We start from the raw sequence: 12,577 nt of genomic DNA, 5'->3' as shown, positions 1-12,577 counted from the left end.
TATACTAATAAAGTATAATATGAGGCAAGCAAAGAATTAACGAGCTTAGCAATTGGGTTTTTTCCTTTTAGTGCGCCTTGATCAGCAGCAGGGCCAGGGCCAGGACGCCAGAAATCAAGGGCAGCGACTGAGCGGCCGAGTTTCTAGAGCAGCTGCGAAAGAATAAAAAGATAAAATTGGTTTCAAATTAAAATTCAATTCTTGTCCAATTTAAATATTGAATAAATTCAAATTGAAATATTCCCAATTATACTATATAAATCTATCTAACACTCAACTGTTGAGTTGTGCAGCACTTAATGGAGTTTTGCAACACTACACTTGTTGACGTTGAGAATTGTAGAACAAATTGTACAGATAATTGGGAGTTTTCAGAAAATATTAATGTTGAATTTGAATTTTTATCCGATTCTAAATTTATGTCTCATAATCGTAAAACGTTTAACTTACCCCTGTTGTGTGATATTGGCATAGGTATTGTTCAGAAAATTGTTGTACAATGGGAAAGCACCATCGTTGACCAGCTTAATGCCCTCAGCTGTGTATTTATTGGGAGCGCCTAGAATAAAGCCGTAGCTAGTGCTGTTATCCGTGGCATTAGTATATCCACAGCCCGTGATGTAGGTGCTGTTGACAATTTGCAGCAGCTTTATGTACACGGGAGCCTGGGGTGTGCTGCCCTGGAAGAAGGTGACGTTGTAGCCAGTCTTGGCGTTGGCCACCAGCGTCACATTGGCCTTCTCGTCAACGTTTTGGAACAGCGACGTGGAGCTGCTCGAGTGCGAGGCATTGATGCTCAGCGTGACATTGTCGTGTAGTAGACCCACCGTGAACTCCAGGCAGGCTTTCGCATCGCCAATCGGATTGCGGGCCACCTCCTGCCAGGTGCCGAACAGCTAAAAAATTTGCGAATTCACGAATGCATCTGTAATTACTATTCCACTTGGGCTCAGACCGCAACACTTACTGCCGTATTATTCCAATCCAAGCTCTCAACGATAGCGCTGCAATTCTGTGGCACAGTCGCTGCTGGTGCATCTTGGGCAGAGACTAGGGCCAAAGTGGCCACGAGCAAAATCACAAATTTCCACATGATCACTGTTTTGGTTTTCTTTTTTCTTGGGGGTTAAGGGGTTCTGGTTTCTTAACTTATCACTGCACTTAGATGTAATATCCTGACCGACACGTTGTTAAGCCTCGGTTCGGTTCGCCTCGATTCGGTTCGATTCAGTTGACTCGTAATACTGTCGCTCCGCCCTTTGCTGTGGTGTCTTTTATAGCTATGGCAAACCGATACACACTGCGTGTCTGTGCTGCGGCTTATCAACACCCACACACACACAGTCAGTCTTCGGTGCAGCTTACTGTTTGACTCTGGCTGACGTCTCTTATCGCTATCCATTTTGGCACAGTATCTATAGTCTAGAAGAGCGTAGAAATTCGAATGTTTTGTGCTATGACTAATCGCATTGGCTTAGGTTATCACACACGCCAATGTACCTGTAGTTAATCAAAAATTTCCCCCTTTCTTGCACAATTGTCAAAATTTTAAGCTTCTAATTGCGTACATGTGCCATCCAGTTGAATTCGCTTCATAAAAATAGCAGCGTTGACTAATGCCTCTGAGTAAATGAAAGCGTATTTTTTAACTTATCAGCTGAATTTTTTCTATCAGCAGAACATCAATTTATCTACTCGTAAATTGTTTATACTTCAGTTATGATATCATGCGTTTTATCTTATAAAGATATACAATTTCCGCTATTCAAAATATATCTGATATGTCAATGTATATATTTTTTTTTATTATACGTTACTTTTACTCATTTATTTATTCCCTTGCAAAAGGTTTGCCATTGAATCGGTCATGTTTGGGTTTTTTGAGATCTTGTTAAATTATATACGCTTCGCACGTGCCAAACGCAGCCCATTCAAAATCTGGCCAATTGCATAGTTAATTCTTATGTTAGACACCAAATTTTAAAAAAGACATAACTCAATCAAATAAATCTCTACCTACAAGTAATAATTTTTAGGGTTCGTGCGAGCATACTTTAGTCGTGCTCCCGAAAATAATAAAGAATTTTCGATATCTTTTATTTAAATATACATGAATAATAACAAATCAAGTAAACAAATAAAAATTGACAATTGCTCCGTAAGTTGAACCGGCAACTCTCCAAAGATACATAAATATATAAACAGTTATTCTTCAAAATTACTCACTTGTTACTCAATGCTCACGAATCTGAAGCATGTCTAAATCATGCATTTCAGACAAAGAGCTCATTATCACTTCTATTGCATAAGGCAAACGTTGCAAAATGGGATACAAAGTTTGCTAAAAGCATTAATAGATAATTATTAAGATAGCAATAAAAGACTTTATCACTGGATGTAAATTCTATGCATACATACAAAAGAAATTTATTTGTAACATGTTTACCGGTTATTTGAAAAAAAAAAAAAAAACAAAGCTCCAAAGTGAATTGTTTTTTTAATTGATAAGAAGGGGAATAACTCATACGATAGCCTTCTTCCATGGAATTTCCTTATTATCAATGTAGGAATAATATACTATCAATCCATCGTTACATTCTTCAATGAACAGTGTACACCAATATATAAATAATTATTTACGCCGATCCACACATCTCGGCGGAGTCAGAAGAACGACAGAAAAAGCTACATAATTCCGCAGTCGAATGACTTTATTTTTGTTAGAATCGAATTTAGAAAAAATTGCTCAACTTAGATCAGCGTAGGTCTGACTTTATTGAGTTATATTCAAAGGTTAGTTTTATGTTGGATCGGAGAACAAGGTCCCACGAGTGGGAAAAATGGACCGAAACACAATCAATATATATGCTAGTATACTTGCGCCATATCCTTATCATTTTCTGAGTCATAAAAGTAAGCACGTATAGTATTTTACAATAAGAACCCACAGATAGCGAACAAAGCTGGTAAATTGCGAACAGCGTGACAGAACTAATTACCAGACTGACGGACAGATATGCTTGCAATTTGCAGATACTGCTATATCCCGCTATATATGTTTGTCCTGAATGACCGACTGATCAGTTATGAGGTTACTTCCCAAACCGCAAAAGACTTTCGGGAAACTGCACATGTAAATGTGAAAAATTGTTGTGTAAGCCAATAAAAAGAATTAAAACTTAATTTAAGCTTGTATAAACAGCGCTTGCCAAGCAATTTATCCAAGGTGTGATTCATACTTTTCCCAATACTTTCCGCATACGTTAATATTATTTAATACTATAAATAACCAGTTTTTTTTACATTAATTAAGTATTAACCATTTATATTGTATAAATAAAATCGTCTTTAGAGCTTATTTACTTTTATAAAAAAAAAACTATTCAAGGCTAAAGTCGAAGAAAGTTTTAAAAGAAAATGCATTTCTTACACTAGCCATTTTATAAGTTTTCTTATTGAGAATAACATATTAATTTTTTTTATAAATGTGTATTATATTGAATCAAAAATAGCTTACATTTTGTATTACAACACAGTTGACTTAGGTTTTATTTCGCCAAGCGTGGTAGGTCGTCAGGCTTTATCGTGGACAAGTAATAAGGCTGCATCGTCACGTAGGTAGTCGGGGGGCTCTGGGGCGTCTCCTGTGTCGTTGGAGCAGGTGTATTAACGTCTTCTCTTGAGCCTCCTGACAACACACCTCCCAGCGAGGTCTCTTGCTTGTCAAAGAAAGTTTTAAAAGAAAATGCATTTCATACAGTAGCCATTTTATAAGTTTGTTTTTTATTAAGAATAACATATTTCTTTTACTTATAATTCATTTGTAAATAAAATGGACATTTGATAAATCTAAATGATTTCAAAACTCATTTATTAAATTTGCTTTAACTCTTTAGTTATAATAATTCAGATGTTTTATATTTGGGTTTTTATTAGACGTGTATTTACCAACAATGTAAACAGCTAGACCCATTCCTACTAAGTAATATTGCTTTACAAAAATTGTTTGGAAAACTATTTGGTTAGGAGGTAAATAACCATGGCAAAAACAGCATAGAACACCGTAAAAGCCGTTGAGGGATCAGCACCATTTCCCTCACAACTGTGAACAGAGATACAAAAAGATAAAGTATATATTTGTAGAGCATGTGATAAATATCAAATACTGAAACGCTACTCACGTGCCGTCCTGTGTGATTAGAGACATGGTGCCATTGAGGAAATTATCATAATTAGCGGAACTCTGACTCTCGAGCTTATCCAGAAGGGTCGTTGAGATCGTTCGATTTCTGGCGATAATCATGCCAAAGGCCGTTGAATTATCTGTGGCATTGGTATACCCGCAAATGAAAGCGTAGTCCGTATAATCAGTAGCCAAGACCTTGAAGACTGTGTAGGGCGTATAGACAGGTGGATTCCAGTAGGTAAAGTTGTAGCCATCCGGCGAGGCGGTGGCATTAGCAACCGTCAATGTTGCATTCATGGTCTGATTGACCCACGGATAGGTATACGTATTGGAGTAGGTTGTATCGATCAGCACATTATCAACGGTTGTGTTCAACACTGTAAAGTTAATTTGAGTGCAGAACATGGAACCAAGTGGTTGACGCACAATCTCCCACCAGATGCCCGAGAACTACGAACAATTACTTGAGTAGCTTTACGCATATGAATCATCAGAAAGATCATCAGATATTCACCTACCTTCTCCAGATCGAGCGCTATGCTGGTGCTCACATTGCAGGCCACGGGAGTCGTGCCGTCATCATCTGCCTGCACCGTGTGACCACAGAGCACACCCAACAAGAGGAAGACCGACAGTAGGCCCAGTCCCCAATTGTTCTCTTTTAAAGACATTCTGCAAATGCGTTGCGTGTTGCTTGCTTTCTGTTACCGAACCTTCTGACTTTTGGCTGTCCACTGAACTGGCAGAACTCATCATATGCGCTAATTAGCAACTAATTAATCATGTGCTATCACTGCTGTGATAAAATTAGATTTGCAAGCAGTGTTGGTTAACACTAAAAGTCCATGCTAACATGCAACAATTTGAACAATCTGCCTCATGTGACGCGAGCCGGCTGAGCACTTAATACCCACAACTGCAATTACTTTCGACTGCCACTGAATTCAAGTTGTGTAACGTTTGATATCGTCTTGAACTTTGGTGATAAGTAGGTTGATAGTTGACAATTGAAGTGGTCTGCAAACATTTGGACTTGAAGGCCCAAGCGCCACATAAATAAGTCTATATATGTTTTTTTGATGATAAAAAAACGCTACAGGGCTGTCACAATGGGAGCGATATATGGCGAAATGAGCTCAGGGTTTATTTAACAATACAACGCTGCCTACACCAATTTAATATTTTTAATTTGTTAAAAGATATTTTATAATATTATTTCGTAAATATATTCTAGCCAGCTATTATAGAGGTCATTATTTTATCTTTTCAATAGGTTTTTTGATCGGTGAATTTGAATCATTTTTTATTTGTGGTTCCTTTTTTAGTGTTGAATAACGTTCAGTGGATTTATTTTCAAAGCTGTCAATTCCTTTGAATCGGCCATCGACCTACTTTTTACAGTGTTGAAAAACAGCCCAAGCATGTATGGAACTAACGGTAAGCAGTTAATGCCAGCTTGTAGCCATCTTGTCTCGTAAAACACTTCACAAGCAGGCCGAGCAGCTGCCAGGCACATCAATTTTAAACGACTTACAAACTTTACAAGATCTTCAAATAGCAAAGTATAGCGAGAAAGAGATGACGACAGGCAGAGAGAGAGGCTCACCACTTTCTAGTACAGTTGACACACATTTACAGTTATTTGGGCATGGGCGACTAAATGGCACCCGAGACGAACAAAAACTTTCCTCACTCCAAACATATTCAAGCTGCAAAAGTGCAAAAAGCCTGTGCCACGCCCACATCTACACATGGAGTGTGCCTTAACTTTATTTCAGGTGGGAACTCTTGTGCCCGTTATTTAATTAAAAACTGTTGCCAGTTGTGCCAAAAAAGTTAACAAACGTGTTTTTCGGCTCATGTCTCACATGTCTTAATTATTTAATTGGGCCATGTGTGAAATTCTAATGAAAAGAAGCGCTCTACCAAAAAATCTATACATACATATATATCTGGCACACTGGGTGCGAAAAGTTTTGATTAGCCTAAAGTGGAGAAGAGCACGAAATACAACTCTGGGCAAATGTGCAGAATAACTTCTGTCGAGCGATAAACGTAATTAGTTTTATAGTTGGGCAGTGCATGAAATTTCAATTAGCAATTAGATAATTTTCGAAATATCAAATGAGTTTAGAACTCACTGTATATAAAAATAAATAAAATAAAATAAAATAATATACAGGCATATGATTAACTATCTACACATTAATAATAGCAGAGGCAGGAAAGTATTTCCAAGAAATATAAGATACTAAAGAGAGTTGATAATAAAAGTGTTTTATAGTTCCCCGAACTCGCTCTGATAACGTAATAATTCCGGATGATTTTATTGCGATTGTCCTGTTTAAAATGTCTGACAGCAGATATGTTCGTGGGTGGTGGCACGAGCTGAACGAATCCGTTAGCATTAAGGGCTATTCCAAACATATCGAAGCCTCATGCAAAAAGCTTATAAAATAAAAGATCTCAAGTTAAATGTATTTTTTGTTGCCTTGCCACACTTTATACTTTCGCAGTTTTGCAATTTTGGAAGCTGGAGTGTTAATAAACGGTTGAATATGCGATGTTAAAAGTTTTGGGCGCTGAAGTTTAAGGCTATTCAGTGTTAATTAATGCCGGTCGAAAAAAATTGACTTAGCTTTTTACGTGTTTCCAAGAGCAAAACTTGATTCGCTATCCACATTTTTTTTGCCTAGGTCAGTATTTAAGCGACGCACTCAAACATACTTTCATATGTAAATATATGCGTAGTAAAAAGCAAAATATTGAATATAAATTGGGCAAATAATATTGAAATGTTTCCCATTTGAACACCTGTCTACGTAAATGAACTATTTTGCTGTCTCTCTGTATGTATGCAGCATTTTGTGCTCTCCGGCTGCTATGTATGTATGTACAGGTGTGCACTGTGTGCGTTTGCTTATATGTACTCAAGGCACCGCAAAGTGCCTAAGTTTTCTTCTTTTTTTACTTTTCGTTTGCATACATTTGCGCGCAGTCATAAGGAAATTGAAAGCTGCTCACTAATTGGCATACTTGATAACACACCTACACACGCTCACTCAGGCACACACACACAGACGGCGACTTGCCAAAAGTAAGTGTGCATGTATTTAATTACTCAACAAGCTTTGATGCTTTCATTAACAGCTCACCTCGGAGTTAAGTTTGCCTGCAACTGTAACTTGCTCGAGTGCATATCTCGTGCTCTCGTTTGCCTAGCTCCAGCCGCAGCAGAGTGCGAAGAAACACACGCTCACACACACACGCACACACGCAAGCACACTGGCGCAACCTAGGAAAATAATTAAGTTGTTTATCTTAATGCGAGCATTTCTCTTGCTGCAAGTAACTGTTAATTACACTCAGAGCGCATTGTGCAAAAGGAGAAAACAGAATAAAAAACATGTGGCAGAAGCGCAATGCAAACTTTCTATTAAAAGGAAACTAGCATCAGACGCACAAACACACACACGCACATACGCAGACATATGAGCCTTGTTTCTTGCACCTCCAACTCTCCTATAATTTTGTGGGCTCTGCCAGTTCAAGTGCGCATTGCGCAAGCCAATTTAAATTTTAAAATAAGCACATTAACTGCATCGCTTCGCACTGTATCGCTCTCACTCACTCACTTGTTCACTCTTTCACTCACTCTCTCGCTCTCTCTCTCACACGCGCAGATATTTATTATGCTGCAGATTTATGTCTGTTGCTAGCTTCACATTGTTACGCTGTACAGGTTCCGTTCACAATTCAAGCAGCACAAGTTTACATTATGTTATTAACATACTGTTTAACAGAGTCTTCATCAATCCTGCTGTTAATACCCTCTTCATTCCAGCTATTAAGTTTGATGCCTTGTTTTGTATTCATAATTTGATTTTAATTATTATCCATATCTGCTTATAGAGAGGGTAACTAATTGTTAATTGGTTTTACAAAAAATTTATAAACTAACTATATTTGGCATAATTGCTAATCATTTAATTTAATTGATATTAATGTACGATTAACTGGCGTTTAACATTATAAATTCGATTAAATCGTTTTCGCGTTTTCATATAAAGACAAGTAGAATACAGAGCCTGCTAATTCTTTTAGTTATACAAAAATTAGTTTCGGTATACTTAGGATCTTATATAGACCCAATGCTGATATGCTGTCAAAGTTCTCATAACAAAATGAAAGTTAACAAAAACCAATTTATTTACAAATCATTTCATTGTTTTTATGCTAACACAAATACTTAGAATGTTATCGATTAACAATAGAGTTGTATTTCTTATTTATTTTTGTTTTTTGTTTTTTGTTTTTTTTTTTTTTTTTTGGAAGAACTACAGCATTTTGTTTTACGATTTATTATTGACTTGTCATATGTACAGGAGATGTCGATAAAAGTATTTCTGAGTTTAATGATAGTTTAATTTACGCACAGTAAAACTTGTTTTTTGTACTGATATTGATAGTATCGGAAACCAGGTGTGCTATATTACATAAATGCGGGTCTCTAAGCCCAAATCCCAAATTGATATGTAATATTCAAAATCAAGCGATGGGCGGGAAATTAAAAGACTAGGATGTTTGAAGCAGAGCTCAAATATAAGAAGTCTACGTGTTATATGTATATATGTATGTGGTTATATTTCTAGTTTGAATATATGTATGTATACATTTATAGGGTTATCTGGCTGCTCGAATTCGATAGCTTTTTTTTGTCACTCGTTCAATGATTGTGCTTCTGCATAATTTTCAATATTTCAACTATTTAGCTTTAGCTTTAGCTCATTACGTTTTTTATTATTTTTTTTTTTTTTTTTAATTTTTAGTTAGGGTATTCGGTATGTAGATATCCAAAAATCACAACGACTTGAACTGTTAGAGAAGCATATTCTATGGCAAGGACAGGAATGCTTAGCTGATGAGGGGAATGAGATGTATGGTAAATGCTACGAATCATAACTCTTAGTTTATTGGCTCAGATATTTCTATGTACAGCATTGTTTGGCTCAAGTTCTAGTTTTATTTTATATATATATTTATATATATGTATAGACTACTAATTATAGGATACATTGCATTGTGCTCATAGTATATGAAAATTTAACATTCGCATCGTAGAGTTCCTTAGCATGTCCTAAACTAATGGGTGTGGAGCTCTTATTTGTCTTATTGGTTATCGCATGCTATTTACAGATCTGATACAACCTAGCAAGTGATTCAATGGGCGGGGGCCATTAACATTTGGTTAGCCCCTCACTTAATACTGCGGCTTCACTCGGTATACCTAATGGGTGTTTAGTTTCACACAATTTACAAGCGTGTAATCAACTATGTTAGTTCATATATAATACAGTTTATTGTTTTTGCATTAAGTAAATATGTTGTATTATTTAGTTTAGTTTTAATATGTAAACAGTCTTGTAAGAGCCTTTTAACAGAGCAAAGGCTTTATGAAATGCAATTTCTTAGCAGTAAAACAAGAAGCTGAAAAATATTCGAATGTTAAAAAACAAAAAATAAAATAAATTAGCATAAATGTTAAGCAAATGTAAAATGACCATTACTGCTGTTAACATTTTGCGTCGCCTAAGAGAGCGCTTTAAAATTCTGTTAATGTCTTGCTTTTACGCGGCGAGCCTAAAAGCATGCTACACTTTAATGGCAGCAGCGGCGTTTCGAACAAAATGTGCTTAAAAGTATGCAACAGTTCTTGAAATGTCACACATCAAAACATTTTTAAAAGAAGTCTTGTAAAACAACACAAAATGTTTGTTAATATCAAAATTATTGCTCAAATGAGGTTTGCGAGATCCTTCAGAGAGACATCGACGCACTAGTTAAAAGCCCAACCAAAAGCAGACAGCTTGTAACATGGTGTGCTTTATAAAACAAAGAAAATGTTGTATACTGAAAATCTGCAAGGGTATAAAAAGCCAATTGAGTTTCAATTTTGTGATATCATTTAATATTTTGGTATTGTTTTTTTCTAAGTTTTCTTTAACGTTCGTTTCTTTTCGGTTTGTTCTTTTGCTTAAAAACTAAAATAACAAACAAAACCTTATAAAATTCATTAAAATTACATGTACTTAAAGTTGGACAATAAAAAAGATTAGTTTCTTCATAATTTACGTTATAAATTAGTTTGCTTTCAGTTATTTTCATTATATTAAATTGTAGAATTTGGCAATCACATTGGAAAAACACTTAGACGCTATAAGTTCTTTGCTTTCTAGAAGTTAAACTGACTTTTAACTTATGGCAGCCCCCAAATAGGATATATATATATATATAGGGGGCGGAGTTCCTAACTTAAGCATATCTAAAACATATGTCTATTGCTTTCACGATGTACACGCAGCGGCGAGAGAACAGTAGAGAGGGTAGAACTACACTTAGTTATATCTCAAATACAGGAGCTTAACATCTAGGCTAACTACAAGATAACTGTACACCTACATTAAGAGAGGAAGAGAGCCTGACGCTCCCAGTTTATATACACACACGAATGGCTCGGGTCTGGTAATACCTTTCGGATCTACGCCGGGGATAGGCTGGCCGCATTGTTGTTGTCCAGCTGCGAGGTGACCGTCGAGCAGGCGCTGTTGTTGCTGTTGTTGTTTGGGCTGGTCGCCTCGTTGTTGCTGTTGCTGTTGCTATTGCTGTTATTGCTGCTGCTGATGGAGGCGATGGGCGTGGTAGTTGCTTTTCTAGCCCGATGCCAGCCAAAGCTCAGGGCGGCGCTCAGCTTGCTGGGCTTAGGCTGCATCTGCGGCTCGGCCAGATCGTAATCCTGGCGACCAATCGAGCTGGCCGGCGTATGGTGACTGTAGCCGGAGTCGGATCCAAAGCTCGAGTCGCCGTAGGGTTGCCTGTAATCTGCCGCAGCACCTGTTGCGGTTGTTGTTGTTGTGGGCAGCAGAGTGGAGGCATAGGGACGAGCCGATCCGCTTGCACCGGCACCGACGCTATCATAATAATAGTTGGCATTGTACATGGGCTCCGCATAGCCGTAGGCGGGCTCTGTTGCCAGCGGCGCCGCATGGATGCGGTGATGCTGATGCTGATGCGCCGCCAGACGGCGATCAACGAGGCGCGGCTGGGTGCGCGCCCGCATGGTGGCAGCCAGCAGGCCGTTGGCACTGTTTGGCGCATACTGCTGAACGCTGGGATAGCGAATGCGCTCCCGATAGATGGTTGCCAGCGGCGGCACCGGTGCCCGGCTAAGCTGTGCATTGATGCGATTTCGGCGCTCCACCTCGTGCTCGAGCGTGTTATAGAATTGCGGCGCAGTCGAGCGCGCCAAATAGCCGAGGGACATCATGTTGCTGCGATTATCGTAGAGTGGCGCCAGATCTGCAATCTCCGCCGTGGAGCTGCTGTTGTTCAGCTCGTCCTGCGCACGTTGCTGGCGGCTGCGGGGAGTGCGGCGCAGCAGGCCGCCGCTTGCCAGCTCGTGGCTGTTGCTGTTATTATTGTTGATGTTGTTGTTGTTGTTGTGGCTGCTGCTGGCGGATGCACTGGCCGTGGAGGCATCCTGCGCCGTCGAGGAGCCAGAGCTCAGCCCGCTGTGCCGCTCCTGCGGCGGCGGCACCTGCATGCCTGCAACTGCAACTGCTGCACTACTGCCGCTGCTGCCGGAGGCGCGTTCGTGGTAGGGCGTGGACGCAGGCGCGGTGCTTGTCAGCGGTATGCTGTTGGCCTCCTTGTGGAAGCTGCACTCGCCGGGCAGTGACAGTTCGTCCTCGGCAAAATCATCGTCCGAGTGCAGCGGCGGCTCCGACTCGCCGTCGGAGTCCACGCGTCCGGGCCCCAGCTCCTCGTAGACATTGTCATTGGAGCGATACGGATCCGGGCCGGGTGAGGAGCTGACAAGGAAGGGCGGAGAGCGCGTCATCGGATAACCGCTCGGATAATGTATGCTCTTGCCCTGCAGCAGCTATAAAAGAAAGAGAGAGAGAGAAAAGGAGAGAGAGGGAGTTAGTAAGAACTTTCATTCGGCTTGTGGAAAGCGATTTTCAGTACAGAACAGAACTGACAAAGCCTCGAGCAAAACTTTAAGACAAGGCGGAATGTGTCGGGACACAGCAGATGCCATATCAAGGTTGAAAGGCATGCTCGACTGGCAAACACCCTGTTAGACGAAAAGTAACTAAAGCGAAACATTTGATATTTACCTGTCAGAAGTTCACGCTTTAAATGTATCTACCCACAACTGTTCAATAAGGTTTTACAGGGTATTAAGGGTTCAACATATGCAGGGTATAAGTCAATATAATATTGAAAATCAGAAACCCCAAATATTTGGTTGAGACAAAGCCAACCGTATCATATGTATACCCAAAGCTCGCTTATACCTTTACAGGGTATTTGACAGAAAGAAAAGGAAAC

General features: G+C 39.2%; 3 protein-coding genes across 3 annotated transcripts in view; all 3 read right to left on the bottom strand.

Moving 5' to 3' along the window:
- On the bottom strand, positions 1–1,231 carry LOC6633229 (uncharacterized). Its single transcript, XM_002056251.4, has 3 exons — positions 968–1,231; positions 451–896; positions 1–152 (listed from the first exon to the last, which is right to left on the bottom strand). Exons 1-3 carry the CDS (start codon positions 1,091–1,093, stop codon positions 68–70), a joined length of 657 nt encoding a protein of 218 aa, XP_002056287.1. The 5' UTR covers positions 1,094–1,231; the 3' UTR covers positions 1–67.
- A 2,598-nt stretch (positions 1,232–3,829) lies between these two features.
- Positions 3,830–4,934, bottom strand: LOC6633228 (uncharacterized). Its single transcript, XM_002056250.4, has 3 exons — positions 4,705–4,934; positions 4,182–4,636; positions 3,830–4,102 (listed from the first exon to the last, which is right to left on the bottom strand). Exons 1-3 carry the CDS (start codon positions 4,855–4,857, stop codon positions 4,015–4,017), a joined length of 696 nt encoding a protein of 231 aa, XP_002056286.1. The 5' UTR covers positions 4,858–4,934; the 3' UTR covers positions 3,830–4,014.
- Positions 4,935–8,097: 3,163 nt separating this feature from the next.
- pxb overlaps positions 8,098–12,577 on the bottom strand; it is a 29,682-nt gene continuing 25,202 nt past the window's right edge. The window contains exon 5 of the mRNA XM_002056249.4: positions 8,098–12,125. Within this exon, the coding sequence (XP_002056285.2) occupies positions 10,725–12,125 (1,401 nt within the window). The 3' untranslated portion in view covers positions 8,098–10,724. The remainder of the gene's footprint in view (positions 12,126–12,577) is intronic.

This window comes from Drosophila virilis, chromosome 2 (genome assembly GCF_030788295.1).
Source record: "Drosophila virilis strain 15010-1051.87 chromosome 2, Dvir_AGI_RSII-ME, whole genome shotgun sequence".
NCBI classification, from domain to species: domain Eukaryota; kingdom Metazoa; phylum Arthropoda; class Insecta; order Diptera; family Drosophilidae; genus Drosophila; species Drosophila virilis.
Note: the sequence above shows the minus strand (reverse complement) of the source record. Positions and strands in the feature narration are given on the sequence as shown.